This window comes from Oryzias melastigma, linkage group LG5, assembly GCF_002922805.2.
Source record: "Oryzias melastigma strain HK-1 linkage group LG5, ASM292280v2, whole genome shotgun sequence".
Lineage (NCBI taxonomy): Eukaryota > Metazoa > Chordata > Actinopteri > Beloniformes > Adrianichthyidae > Oryzias > Oryzias melastigma.
The window spans coordinates 7,596,503-7,609,366 of record NC_050516.1 but is presented as its reverse complement, the minus strand read 5'-3'; the positions used below and the strand labels follow the sequence as shown (position 1 = coordinate 7,609,366).

Genomic DNA, 12,864 nt, shown 5'->3' with positions numbered 1-12,864 from the left:
CCAGGTTATCTCCCCGTCAGCTTCCTGTCTGGAGGGTTTATCTCCATTTCTAAAAGTTAGCTTTAATTTATCAGGGCCAAACACGTTATGTGGGATTTTGCCTTGTTTGAGTTGCTAATTTAACTCTAACACTGACATGATTTCAACTAACTCTTTAACGGTTTACTTAAATAAAGTAACTCCTGTGGATTCTGAATTGGAGAAATTAATCTTAATTGAAATTTTCAGAATTAAACCTTTTCAAATCCCATTTTTTGTGTCTTTTTAAGAAACAATCTGAACACATTGTGTGTCTTTTTTGGAGAAGCAGGTTTATGATCAAACATGACCATCACATAGCTTAATGGCTGGATCTTTGCAAACGTCCATAAATAGGAAATCTGACTGAAACAGTGTTAAACATTTGTATTTGAGGTATGTAGTTGCTGTTTCAGCAGCTGGATTTCCTTCAGTCATTTGCTAAAACTGTTTGTCTCCGTGTGTGTTTTTGAGGACTGTCAGCCTAACTTGCAGCTTCCTTTAACCTTTCACACGACTGTGTATAATAACTCTTGGAGTGTGACAGGTCAGCTGAGGCGCCGCGCCTGGCCACTTGCTGAGGGTTACGTCTGAGCCCTTTTATCAAACTACCTACCCAGTGATGGATGAACCCGCAGCAAACAGGAGGGAGGCCAAACAGGATTGTTCAGGGAAAGCGGATAAGGTCTTGTAACAAATAACACCTCGTTGAACTCTGCTGCCTTCTTGTTGCAGTCTCATTTAGCTATTCATTTTAGGCCATGTCCACAAAGCAGCTGGACTTATTGCAGGGCAACAGTGGGCTGCTCACGTATCTGATGGCGTTCGAGTTCGAGGAATTCTCTCTGGAGCTTTGCTGCAAATGAAAGTGCATTATGGCTGGTTGAACAAAACTGACAGCTAGTGTGCAATTCAACCAAATTACAGCGATGCTCCAACATTTTCTGTGTTTCAGAGCTATTAAACAGATGTAAGGTGAAAGGGGGAATGGAGGGGTTTGGAAACATTTCCACTGCGTATGCGACAGAGTCAGATGAAGCTTCAAAGTCACCGGGAACCATCTGCCAGGAAAAAGCAGAGTCACTGGGAGCGTATGTGATGGGAATAATGACAGAATCTGGAACGGGCCGAGCTTTTACATGCGTTCAGCATCACCGCTCGACATGCCAAATGGACTACAGAGCCGGGCGCCCGTAACATATTTAATGGATCATTGCAGGCCAACTCTCTGAAGGGATTGCACATGCTCAAACTGTCTGAAGGAAAATACGCTGCACCAAAACTCATTTTTTAAAAGCACAAAACAAGATTGTAGCACATTTAATAACACAAGTGCAAGAAGAGCTCATGATAACAGCCATAAATAATAAATGAAATGTCTAGAAGCCTGGGAATGCAGTCACAGCTGAGACAGCTCCACTCTCTGCCTTCTGTCTCCTGCCTCCACCTGCACATGGTCAGTCTTCCCGGCGCTCAGCGCCTTCAGCAGCAAAAAGACTTTCCAAGCCCCAAATTGATTTATTCTGTATTTGGCTAACCCTGCACTGAACCTTCCCCATGAGATTTTGAACCATTTTAGCCCTCCTTTTCCAGCATACGTGCACAACATGCCTGCTCGACCTATTTCCATCCCAACATGCTGCTTCTCCCTCTGCTTTCATAACGCAGCCCAGAGACAGAATGAGAAACAGACCCAGCTCGGCGCCTCCCGTCACCTCCTGATCTCAACGTGCTGCCCTAATGTCAGCGAGAAGAGCCCTTGATGTTTGCTGGGACTCAAATGGATGTTTACGGGTTAGACCGGCTGCCAAAGACGGACACCGCTTTACACCAGCTCTCTGAAACGTCTCATCTATGGGCTGTTTGGAGATAACTGCATGGCTACAAGCTTTTTCATGTAACTCTCAAAGAGCGATTGTTTCACAAACACAATGTCCTCTATAGATCTTAGATTCTTCAGAATAATGCTGCATGAGCATTTCCTATCCCACATCTTTGGTGTTTCATTCACCTTTCTGCAAACACAGTCAGTGAAAACACAGAAACCTGGCTTATTCCATGGTCCAGGTGGATCCTCGATTCTGATTGGCTGCTGGGTGTGGATTAAAAAGGGATTAAAATGTATGTTTTACAGAAGCCTACATAGTGATGTAAAACATGTGAGCTATGTGAGTGGAACTTCTTTCTTAGGTGTGCATTATAACTGTGGGCCATCACTTTTTAATCAACAGTCAGCAGCTAATCAGAATTGAGTATTCACCTGGACCGTGGTATAATAGATTTTGCATCTGACAGTTCAGGGTTCCACAGCGTGCGTTAATTTTTAATAATGTACACTTCTTTGGGTATTATCCCTTACTTAATGCACGTTCCTTGAACAATCCCTGGTTTATTTAAATGCATTAACATTTCTCAGAGGGAACAAATAATCGTGTGATGGTTAAAACACCAGCACCACTCTGGCTAAACTGTCTTTAATGAAGGCAAATCAATGAAGGAATTATTTTAAAGTGTGAGGAGACTGAGAAAAACGTCTTCTGGAATGTGACCTGCTATAATATTGCGATTCTTTATCAAACTGTGCAGTTAAAACTTGATTATTTTCAGTGAAAACATCAACTTGGTTCAAACTTTAAAGGAAAGTCTTTGTTAAATTAAAAAAGAACAGATTTTTTTTTCTGCAGAGACTTTGCAGGAAACTATGACTTTGCTAATGTGTTTTATAAGCGTTCACCCACAGCCTCCCTGTAGAAAAAATGTGCATAAACATTTTCTCTTTGGGTTCAGTGATATTTAGTGCGGGTCACCTGCGTGCTCCATACAGATTTGACCATTTTTTGCCCGTGTCAAATAAATAAATGCAATGCAGTTTTTTAAAATCTGCAAACAAACACAGGGATAGATATCCTGCATGCCTCGCTGGAGAGCATTTCTTGTTTTGACATCATCTTTGACACACTATCCAGCTTGGAATAAATTGAAGGTGTTATCACTTTTATTCCTGTCAAAACGCAGACACAAAAATATGATTCCTGCAAGCATTTTTACCCTTTTGTCATGCAGAGAAAGAGACAAAGCTATTCTAAAATTATACTTTATTGTTTTGATAAGACACATTAAAAAGAGAATAAAAAGGAACTGTAAAAATAGCAAACAGGTGTCACAAAAGCCCTCCAACATAACTACTGTTACAGACCTATGCATGGCTTCAGTTCAAAGTGAGTCTTGCATTCTGGCATCTATACTACACAAAACACGTGTGCTTGCATGTGCACACAAGTTCAGGATGCGTTATCTGCAGATGCAACAGGCCAGCATGTCCCCAGAGTGTTGCCTTATGGGTAAATTCTCCCACTTCCTTGAGGTCCTTTTTCCTTTCGTTACCCTCCGAAGTTTTCTCGTATTGCAAGCGATCCAGGTTCATGTCCTCCCTTTGAATGTGTTCATGCAGGTATAACTCCCTGTAAACTTCTGGATTTCTTCAAGAGCAACTTGTGGCATGAAGCTGGAGAGCAAAACGGAGCAAGGACACAGTGTTAAGGATAAAACGCTACAGAAAGAGCAGAGAGCAAGCATCTGGAAAGCCCAAATGTGTTACCTTTTGAGAATGACGAGGGCATGCATTGTCCAGGGCAGGTAAATGAAGGCCTGGTCAGTTCGGACGCCATCAACTGTCTTTTGAGCAACTACTTCAGGTTTGAGAGGAGGAAAAAGCTGAGGAAACCTTAAAAACAACAATAAAACAAGTCTAAGAAAATGTGAACTTGGATGTTGGCTTCAAAAAACTAAACATAAAAATCAAAACTTTTGAGTTTTGTCTCTTTTTCATTGAAAGAGTTGCAACACGTGTGGTTGATCTGCTTGAAGGCTTTGTGTTTGTACTCGTGTTTGAGGCGTAGGGGGTAAATGACAGAGGTACACAAAGGAGAAACCTGTCACCGCATGCTATAGTACTGCACAAAAGACCCCATGTTGCCAGCAACCACTGAGTGGTGTAGTTACAGAGCATTGAAAACAGCAATGCTTAAGTTTGAATGCAAATGTGTGTTTCACCATGAGCTGTACAAATGTGCCTAGATTTCACTCATTGTATATATTTTGACAGGGGCCAAGAATCAAATAAAGATATTTAGCTAATTAATCACAAACTTAGAAAAAAAAAACGTTTTTTTGTCCCAGTATTTCCTCACCACCTATTATATGTAAATATTCACAATATGAAATCACACACATTTAGATTGTTTATTTTAAATTAGTGCTGTCAATCTATTAAAAAAAATCAGATTAATAACACTTTTGTGTTGTGATTAATCCTGATTGATCACAATGTTTAATCAGGTTCATTTTATGACAATATGTGTCTCTCTTTTTTTTTTCGAGCAAGAACAACAAAAACTAACAAACAAATAAAAAGAAAGAATGCAAATTATCCCCAAAATAATCTGTAACAAAAAAAGGCCAGAGAGAACACTTTTTTCCTTTATTTTTATCATCTAAAATGTTCCAAATTTATCAAGTGACCATCAGATAAGGGGGATAATACCCGACGAAGTGCTTTAACGCACGCCTTGGAAGCCTGAGCCGCTGAGGCAAAGTGAAAGACTGTTTTTTTTGCGACGTGTAATTAATTTTCGTTAATCGCGTTAAGTAAACTCATCAAAGCTCACAGCCCTAATTTTAACTCTTTAACACTAGAGTTCCAGTGTTTGTCTTCTTTGATTTACTGTAACTTTTCAACCATTAACGCGATCATTCCAGTAGATTCTGAAGGAGAAAAGTGGCTCGTCAAGCCGCTTTTACCATTTACCATTAAAAATGTTGTGTTTAAGTGTCACCAACAATGCCTCAGGCATTAAAGAGTTAAATACAAAGCCAAAAATGCTGTTTCTTTACATCACGATCAGACCTCACCTGATCCTCATGCCCTGGAACATCTCCGTGTTGGTGTGGAAGGGAAGCACCGTGGTGCAGCTGACGCCCGGACAGTCCAGGAGGCCCAGCGTCAGGCTCTCCATGAAGGCCAGTGACGACGCCTTGGAGGTGCAGTAGTCGATGACCCCCGGGATGGGAGACTGAGACAGGATGGAGTTAATGCAGACGACGTGTCCGTGCTGCAGCTCCAGCATTCGGGGGAGGAAGGCTTTTGTTGTCTGAGACAGGCACACAAAACCAGGAGAAACAGAGAGCAAAGCTGAGATGAAGAGAGGTGTGGATGCCTTTTTATTCACCGCAGAAAATGAAGCGCCGCGGAGAAACCGACCCGTGGTGTCACTGCAGATTATGTTTCTGTTTCCATTTACTCCATAATTGCATTTCTGTCTGCAAATGTCAAAGCCTTTTGATCTCAATTCAAAATAAATAATGCCATGAGCTTCAAAACAGCTCTGATGTCTCAGGGACTGGGAGGCAATCTGGAAATACCCCACTTAACCTGCCCAAAAAGCAGACGTGACTGACGGCTCCGGGTGCCCCACTGCCTTCACCGCCACGCAATAACCAAAATACAGAAAGGAGAACAATCATCCGCCGAGAGGAATTTCCCTTTTCTGAAGGCAAACTCACTTCCCTTCCAGCTTACCCAGAACTGTCCCAGAGTGTTGACATGCTGGGTTTTCAGCAGGGCGTTGTCGTCACTGTTCATCAGACTTTTGCCGTGGACGACAGCCGCGTTGTTCACCAATATCGAGACGTCCCCCACCTGAGGTTAGAGACACCAAAGACACATTAGTCTGCAACAACCTCAACTCAAATGCTTTGGATAAAACTGGAACTTAAGATAATTCAAAGACACACTCTGATGAAAACAGTGCTTTTGTTGTTTTTAACATATTCGTGAAGCATTTTTCTGATGATGGAGGACAAATATAAAGAAGTTTAAGTTATTATTTATTTAAATTGCTGTAAATCAGGAGCAGATGAAAAAATGCTGTTTGATAAAGAACAGATTTGTGATGTAGATATTCGCTGGGCGGGGCCACATGCTTCCTGCTCCGCCCCATTCTGATGCATCCACTTGCAGAGAAATTGATCCATGAATGTCAGGAATCTGGATCTAAACTGTACGACGAGATAGCTCCCGTTTTTGTCACGATTTTGTTGCACCGCTAATGTTAGGTTGGGGGTGTGAGCGAGTTAGCGGAAGCGTGCGTAAACAGCATTGACTGTAGAAATACTAGGCAGCTCAACCCGTCCTTTAATAATCTCAGTTATACAAGCCGTCCAGCAAATCTCACTAACCTAATTCTTTCCTTTAAAATAGAACAATACAAGCAGTGTTGGCTCTTCCTATTGAAAAGATCAAAAAAAAAAAAAAAGAAAAGTTCAGTGTGTAGAGCATTGACTGTATATTCACTGGACACATCAACTCCTCGATTCTCATGTTCCAAACTGGAAGTACTTTCTGGTTACAAGAAGTCAAAATCTAATAGACTTCTGTTGAGAAATCAATAGTTATTCCTCAGTGTTGTTTTTTAACACATTCTTTCTACTCCTAATATGTTTTGCTTTATCACCAGTTATTCAAGTAATAAACTGACTAATTGGATGCCTCAGTAAAAGCATGTGGTGCTCGCTGGCCCCGCCTCCAACTTTTGATTGACCGATTCCTCCAAGTAGGAGGGGTGTGGACTTTGAAGAAGTTTACTCATGATCAGCGACAGTAGTTCCCCTTAGAACGTGACTCAGACCGACTCGGACCAACTAATCGGACCACCTACTTATCCATCCGCATTGCTGCTTAAACTGACGTACCTTTTCTCGCACCAACTTGGCTTGCTTGTAAACTTCTTCTTTGTTGGCCACATCACATTTGAAGTAATGGCACTCTGTTCCGGAGAGGGAGATCTCCTCCGCTGTCTCTTTCAGAGTCTTCTCGGTTCTGCCCCACAAGATCACCTACCAAACAAAAAAATATCAAACTTTTTAGGAACAGACATTCGATTACAGTTTGCAGCACTGTTTTGATGCAACCTTGCATCACTTCCAAAGATGTGTTAGCTTTATTAGTTAGTAGAAGACCATTTTTCTCCCAACCAATAGATAGAAATCTGCATAACAGAACCGTCTCTTCATCTACCCACAGACTAAATGAATGCTGGCCATCTGAGCAAGGAGCATGGGGCTGGGTGGAGGTGGTGGTGGGGGGACTGATGATTGGGCAATTAGATCTGTCAGTCTTTAGGGTCAGGGAAAGGTAATGAAATCAGGGGTTGAGCCCTCCTCATCTCTCAAACACAAATTCTCAAAGAGATTACACGGCCCGTTGGGCAGATGAGCCCTGTCATTTCTGGTCAGGGATTCTGAAAACGCTGCGTGTGTGAAGTGCTGAGGACGCCAATGTGGGATTTGGCCAGTTGCCCATGACCAAGGTTAATATTTGAGCTAGAAGTCCTCTGGAAAGCGATCCTGTGTGTTTGAGAGTGGGTGTGTGTGCATGTGTGTATTAACATACACACAAAAGACAGCATGTCTGTGTGTTACAGCACAGTTCAGACTGCCTTTCTCCATTGTTTCCCCACCGTGTTTATGTGTAAACATCCGTTTAGTCACTCAGCAGGATGGACTCACAATGACTTAATTTGACTTAATTCCATAGATTCTCTTCAGATTTACACCCTTAAACTCTTAAGAAAACATTGATGGTAGTTAATGTTCTGGACATTAAACATCCAGGAACAATAAATGTAACTATTATTATAATTCAAATGAAACACATTGACATTTTTGAAAATTGGATTTGTTTTTTTATCATTGTTGATTGTCTTTCATTTGTGTTACACTTATGTGTCACAAAAAAAGGTAGAAAGTATTGACTGTATAAGAGGACTGGACTGACAGAGTGTGACTGTTTCTTTTTATTGAGAACGGAGCTCTCCTGCTGCAGACAGACAGACGGCAGTAGCTGTGTTTCTATAGAATATGAAATCACGCAAATTGGATTTATGATAATAAATTTGCTTAATGGAAACAAGACAATTAAATAAAAACACGCATTTATCAAAAAAGTCTTTGTCCTTGAGTGTATCAAAATTGACATATTTTGCAAAACTGCAATGGAAACATTATTTGAATACAATAAATCACGTGACCTACAACCATGTGATACCACGCATAGCTGTGCAGGCGGGCCCCACAAGAGGTCCCAGTTCATCAAAAGTTGTGAGTGTCGTGTGGAATCGTTGGATCTACAGCTCCTCTGTAAAATCACCATTTCCCAGAATCCCTTCATCCGTAGCCGCTCCTACGTAGCGTATGTAGCCTGAAAAAGACACCAACGTCTCCTCTGATAGATGATGATGAGCGCCAGTGCCAGGGCAGAAATGTGGATGTATCTGCCGTAAATCAAAGGATTGTTCACATGTATCGCCACATTCTTAATATTTTATCAGGTGAGTTGGTTTGTTTTTATTCTCATAATTATGATTTAATGGAAACTGAGTCATTGCAAAATGGTGTTTTTTTGACATTCTAGTATCCCGATAAAGCTTTGCGCATGTTTCAAGGAGATGCAGCTACTGAGACGCAGCTGTGCGAGAAGGGGATTTAACCCTTTAAGACCCAATCCTTTTTTATTTCTCATTTATTGAGTCCCAGTCAAGCAGAATTAACTACTGAGGTAATAAAACTCCAAACGTGACGTCCACGAAGAAGAGGTTAAAATAAAGAATCCTATAATCTAAAAAGAAAAAACCAAACAAATGGTGACATTAATACATGAGCTAACCATTATTATTCATCCTCATATTTAAACTACAACAACAGTTTTAAAAGTCATCAATAATTTGTCAGAGTTTATAATGGAGACGTGAATCACAAAAGATCAAATGTTCACTGGTTCTGAAGATCCTGAAGCAAAACTTTCTCACATGATTAATTATCGCCTTATTTTTAATAGGCAATAGTTGCACGATTGTCCTTGATTGTTGAAGCTACTTCACAGAAGTGCTCTGTTTAAATGTGAAATGGTAAAAAAATAGGATGATTATTAATTAGATTGGGGAAAAAAATCTGAGGCTATAATCTGGGATATTTACATTTGCTTTAATGTTCATTAATATGCACTGTCCCTTTCTCAATAAAGTTATACAAGGGACCCTTTTCTTTAAACAAATGACCAGAGGAAGAAGAACAAGTCTGGTTCTGGTGTGAACGCATCTGGACCCACTTTGGTCTCTTTACAACTGAAGCCCAGGGATGTTTGTGTTATTACAGAATTGCACGTTATTGCATAGCATATATTATGACCTTCTCCATGATCCCCCTGCTGCGAAAGACCCTCATTTATGTTACTTCAGATCTTTCTGCTTCATTTCTAAGCCCACTGGAGTCATCAGGGAAAGAAGACGACTTTTCCTAAACAACCAAAAGCTTTTAATAGGATTTGAGCCAGACAAATAAAGCCGAGAGTGCTCGTTAAAAGTCGGCCCTCAAAAGTATTTTTCTGCTGTTAAAACCTAATTTAATTCATTAGGTTTATCACTTGTTGCAACACATGGGACCCTCAGAGCAAACAAGCTTCGGCCAAATTGGATGGAAAACCGTCTGACAACACACTCGCCGAGGCCTCAGCTGGAGATAAACTGCTGATTGTTCTAACAAGCCGTCCCTAACAAGATTTGATGTCAGCTCATGCTTTAAGAAAGACTCTCTGATCGACACTTTAAGCATAGCTGGATTCAAATCCTCCATGAACTCCCAGAACCAGCAGAGACGTTTGTGTCCTCGGTAGCTGGATTACAGTGATACTCTATCTCCTGGATCTAAATGTGAGGGTGGGGATGAACCCTGCTTTTCACACCCATTGTATGGACTGGTGGGGAGGGAGCTCAAAGAGGGGGCAGCGGGAGTTCAGGAGGCAGTCGCCTGCCGCTGTCTAATTACAGCGGAGACAGCAAGGTCAGTTGCAGGGCAATACCCAGCTGGGAGTGGTGTGCTTCCCGCCTCCAGCACATCAGCAGCACGCTCGCAAGCTCGCTGCTGGGGAGTCTCTGAGCTTCATCTTCCTCACAAAGATTTATTCATGTGATCCTGACAGGAAAGCAAAAACACACAAGTGTTGGGTCGGCGCGAGCGAAAACACTTTGAAGTCATGTGCACTTTAAAGCTGTCAATGATCCACTCGAACCGCGCCAAAAACCCTCTTGCCTTTTTACTGCTTTTTTGGAAAACATTTTGTTCTGGTTTGTTGTTTCAGAGCTTTTTTGCCCCCCTCATAAAAAGCACCCCCCCACCGCCCTCCTGAGCCTCCCACTCATCATCTGGTGAATTCTTTCATTAACGCTGAAGTCATGCACCAAAAAAACACCAAGAGAGGAGGAAAAAGGATACGGCAACCGGCGGTCATAAATGTGCTCACGCTGGGGTGACTGCAAGTTCATAGAGGTTAGCTCACTACATAATAACCGTCCTATTTCCTTTCAGCATCCCCTCAGGCACGGAGCGCTTGTCATACACATTACCACAGGTGTTGTTTTCAGAGCCTTCACACCTTGATCGTACTCAACAATAAGGAGCTGAAAGGCGCAGTGACATCCTTTGTTGCGCGGCTGCAGAGTAACGCTTTCTATCTGCTGTTTTCTTCTCGTTCGTTCCCCAAGGACACGGCTTTGGAAGACAGAGGGAGGCAGTTAGTGTTTCACTGAACTCTCAGCAACGTTTTCCTCAGAGGATCTGAGCTCAGGTCACATGTGTGCAGAAGAAGGGTCAGCCATGCCTACAGGGGCCTGTGAGGGTAAAAATAAAACCATTTTTATAGTCTATTGTGACTAACTGAGGCCTTGTTTTGATCAACACATATTGTGAAATAATTCAGTTTGCAAATAAACCAGGCCCTGTGACAGACTGGAGACCTGTCCAGGGTGTACCCCGCCTTCGCCCATCAGTAGCCGGGATAGGCTCCGGCACCCCCACGACCCCGGAAGGGACAAAGCGGACAAGAAGATGGATGGATGGATGGATGCAAATAAACCATATTAAAGTTAAAACTGTCATTCAGGTCAAGCTCTTTCAAAGTAAAAGCTCCACTACAATTAAGGTCTTTTTCTTTTGATTCTTTTCCAGCTGTTTAGGCCAAAAAGCAAAGTATCAAACCATCATCCTTACAATTTGAGAGCTTCTTATTTGACTTAAGTTCAAACATTGTTTTCATACCCCAAAACAAGCAAACAAAAAATCACCTGAACCGCAGTCTTTAAGGTGCAGGATAAACAGTCATTTGACCACAAAAAAGAATCAAAGTGAATTGAAGAGACACTTATGGGAGGTCTAGAAGGGTGAATTTGACCCCCCCCCCCATACACACACACTCACACCGACTCATCCACAGATCATGCCAGTCATGAATCCTAAAGTTGCCAGCAGGAGGGCATCCTCTCGCATCTTCATACCAGCTGTTAAGGCTGCGCAGACCAGCTGCACAGACCGGCTGCGCAGACACTCTGCTGCTCCAGCTGTTAAGCAATGCTTGGACAAGAGTTCTGGGCATGTTGTGGAGTCAGACTGGGGCAGCAGGGTAACTCTGGGGCCGTGATTTGCTTCATGCAGCAGTTAAGAGGCAGAGTGCACACTAGAGTGACCAGAGAGGGCAGGAGGGTGGTTGAAGCTGCCCCCATCACTCCACCTCATTTCACTCAAACTCACAGTGATAATGTCATACACTCATGATCTCTGCAGAGGGGGTGTTGGTGCTCATAAGCTGACTCTACCTTTTTGGCTCCCTGCTTGGCAAACTCCTTGGCCAGGTGTCGACCGATGCCCCGACCTCCACCCGTGATCAGCACCACCTCTTTGCTCAAGTCCTTCTTTCTCCTCGGCAGGAGCGAGCAGAGACTCGCCTTCAGGATGTGGTACAGCATTTGAATCGGGAAGAGAAGCACGCGCCACGCGCTCCTCAGCTCCATCCTGGGACTCTTCGGGTTAGAACGCAGCGGCTCTGCAGTCACTGTCATCCACAGACTCAGAAAGTTCTACAGGCGGGATTCCACGGATGCAAAGTAGCAAAAACAATTATGGCATCTTATCGGAGTCGCGTCAGGCTCTCAGAATAAATCACGGGAGCTGTCAAAGCCCCAAGCGGCCAGGAGGCAGAAACCCGAATCCGACGGCGCTCCGCGTTGCGCTCTGGAGCTGCTGCGCTCTTGGAGCTGCTGTGCGCCTGTGAGTGTTGCGCTCCTGCAGGCGTCTCGGTCCTGTCCTGCCTTTTATATGTTAGCGCCTCTTCCCTGCTTCCCTTCTGCTGCCGAGAGGACCTGCGTGAACTGGAGGGGAGGTTTGGAAAGGCCATTAATCCTGATTGACATGTTAAGTGGGGATGAATATTTTCCTCTGGAGCGACTCTGCCCCGACTGGTTGCTTACTTGCCTCCTCCCCACCCCCTTCACGTGTCTACAACAACAGCGGCCCCTCTCATTCTGCGGCCCCCCACCAGCCTCGCCCCCGCTGCGTCTCAGGTGGGAGCCCCATCCCGCTCGGGAAAGTTTAACTTCATAATCGCGATGACCCGAACTTAACCTCATCACATACATGACTGGGTGCCAACGGCGCCGCAGTCACACGTTTCTCCACAGTTCATGTCGTTTTCTTTACACGAGGGCAACACTTACAAGGAGTTTCATTAAGAAAATACCTACAAAGTCAATCAAACTTCACCACACTGAACTTCTGATCAATTAGAATCCGCAGAAATCCCTCACATGGATGGCAATTAGATCCAGTCTGTCGCTTTTATTTTAGATGGTTTCCACGCATTTCTCTTAAAAGCCTCATAGCTGGTTCATGTAACCCCACAGAGAGCAGTGTGGCGCTCAGCTCCAGGTGTAACAGTCCATTAGCATCCCTGTTAGCATCCCT

At 43.3% G+C, this 12,864-nt stretch overlaps 1 protein-coding gene across 1 annotated transcript; it reads right to left on the bottom strand.

Moving 5' to 3' along the window:
• Nucleotides 1-3,096: 3,096 nt before the first annotated feature.
• dhrs3b (dehydrogenase/reductase (SDR family) member 3b) lies at nt 3,097-12,436 on the bottom strand. The gene is made up of 6 exons (XM_024269067.2): nt 11,721-12,436; nt 6,769-6,912; nt 5,597-5,716; nt 4,930-5,168; nt 3,617-3,742; nt 3,097-3,523 (listed from the first exon to the last, which is right to left on the bottom strand). The coding sequence occupies exons 1-6, from the start codon at nt 11,961-11,963 to the stop codon at nt 3,439-3,441; spliced, it is 957 nt and encodes a 318-aa protein (XP_024124835.1). The 5' UTR covers nt 11,964-12,436; the 3' UTR covers nt 3,097-3,438.
• Between the last annotated feature and the right edge of the window lie 428 nt (nt 12,437-12,864).

Excerpts from the sequence above, each read along its gene's own strand:
- dhrs3b (XM_024269067.2), bottom strand. The coding sequence starts at position 11,963 with ATGACAGTGACTGCAGAGCCGCTGCGTTCTAACCCGAAGAGTCCCAGG. Across the intron at positions 6,913-11,720 it reads CCAAGCAGGGAGCCAAAAAG|GTGATCTTGTGGGGCAGAAC; the intron begins GTAGAGTCAGCT and ends TTTGTTTGGTAG. Across the intron at positions 3,743-4,929 it reads TTCCAGGGCATGAGGATCAG|GTTTCCTCAGCTTTTTCCTC; the intron begins GTGAGGTCTGAT and ends GTTGTTTTTAAG.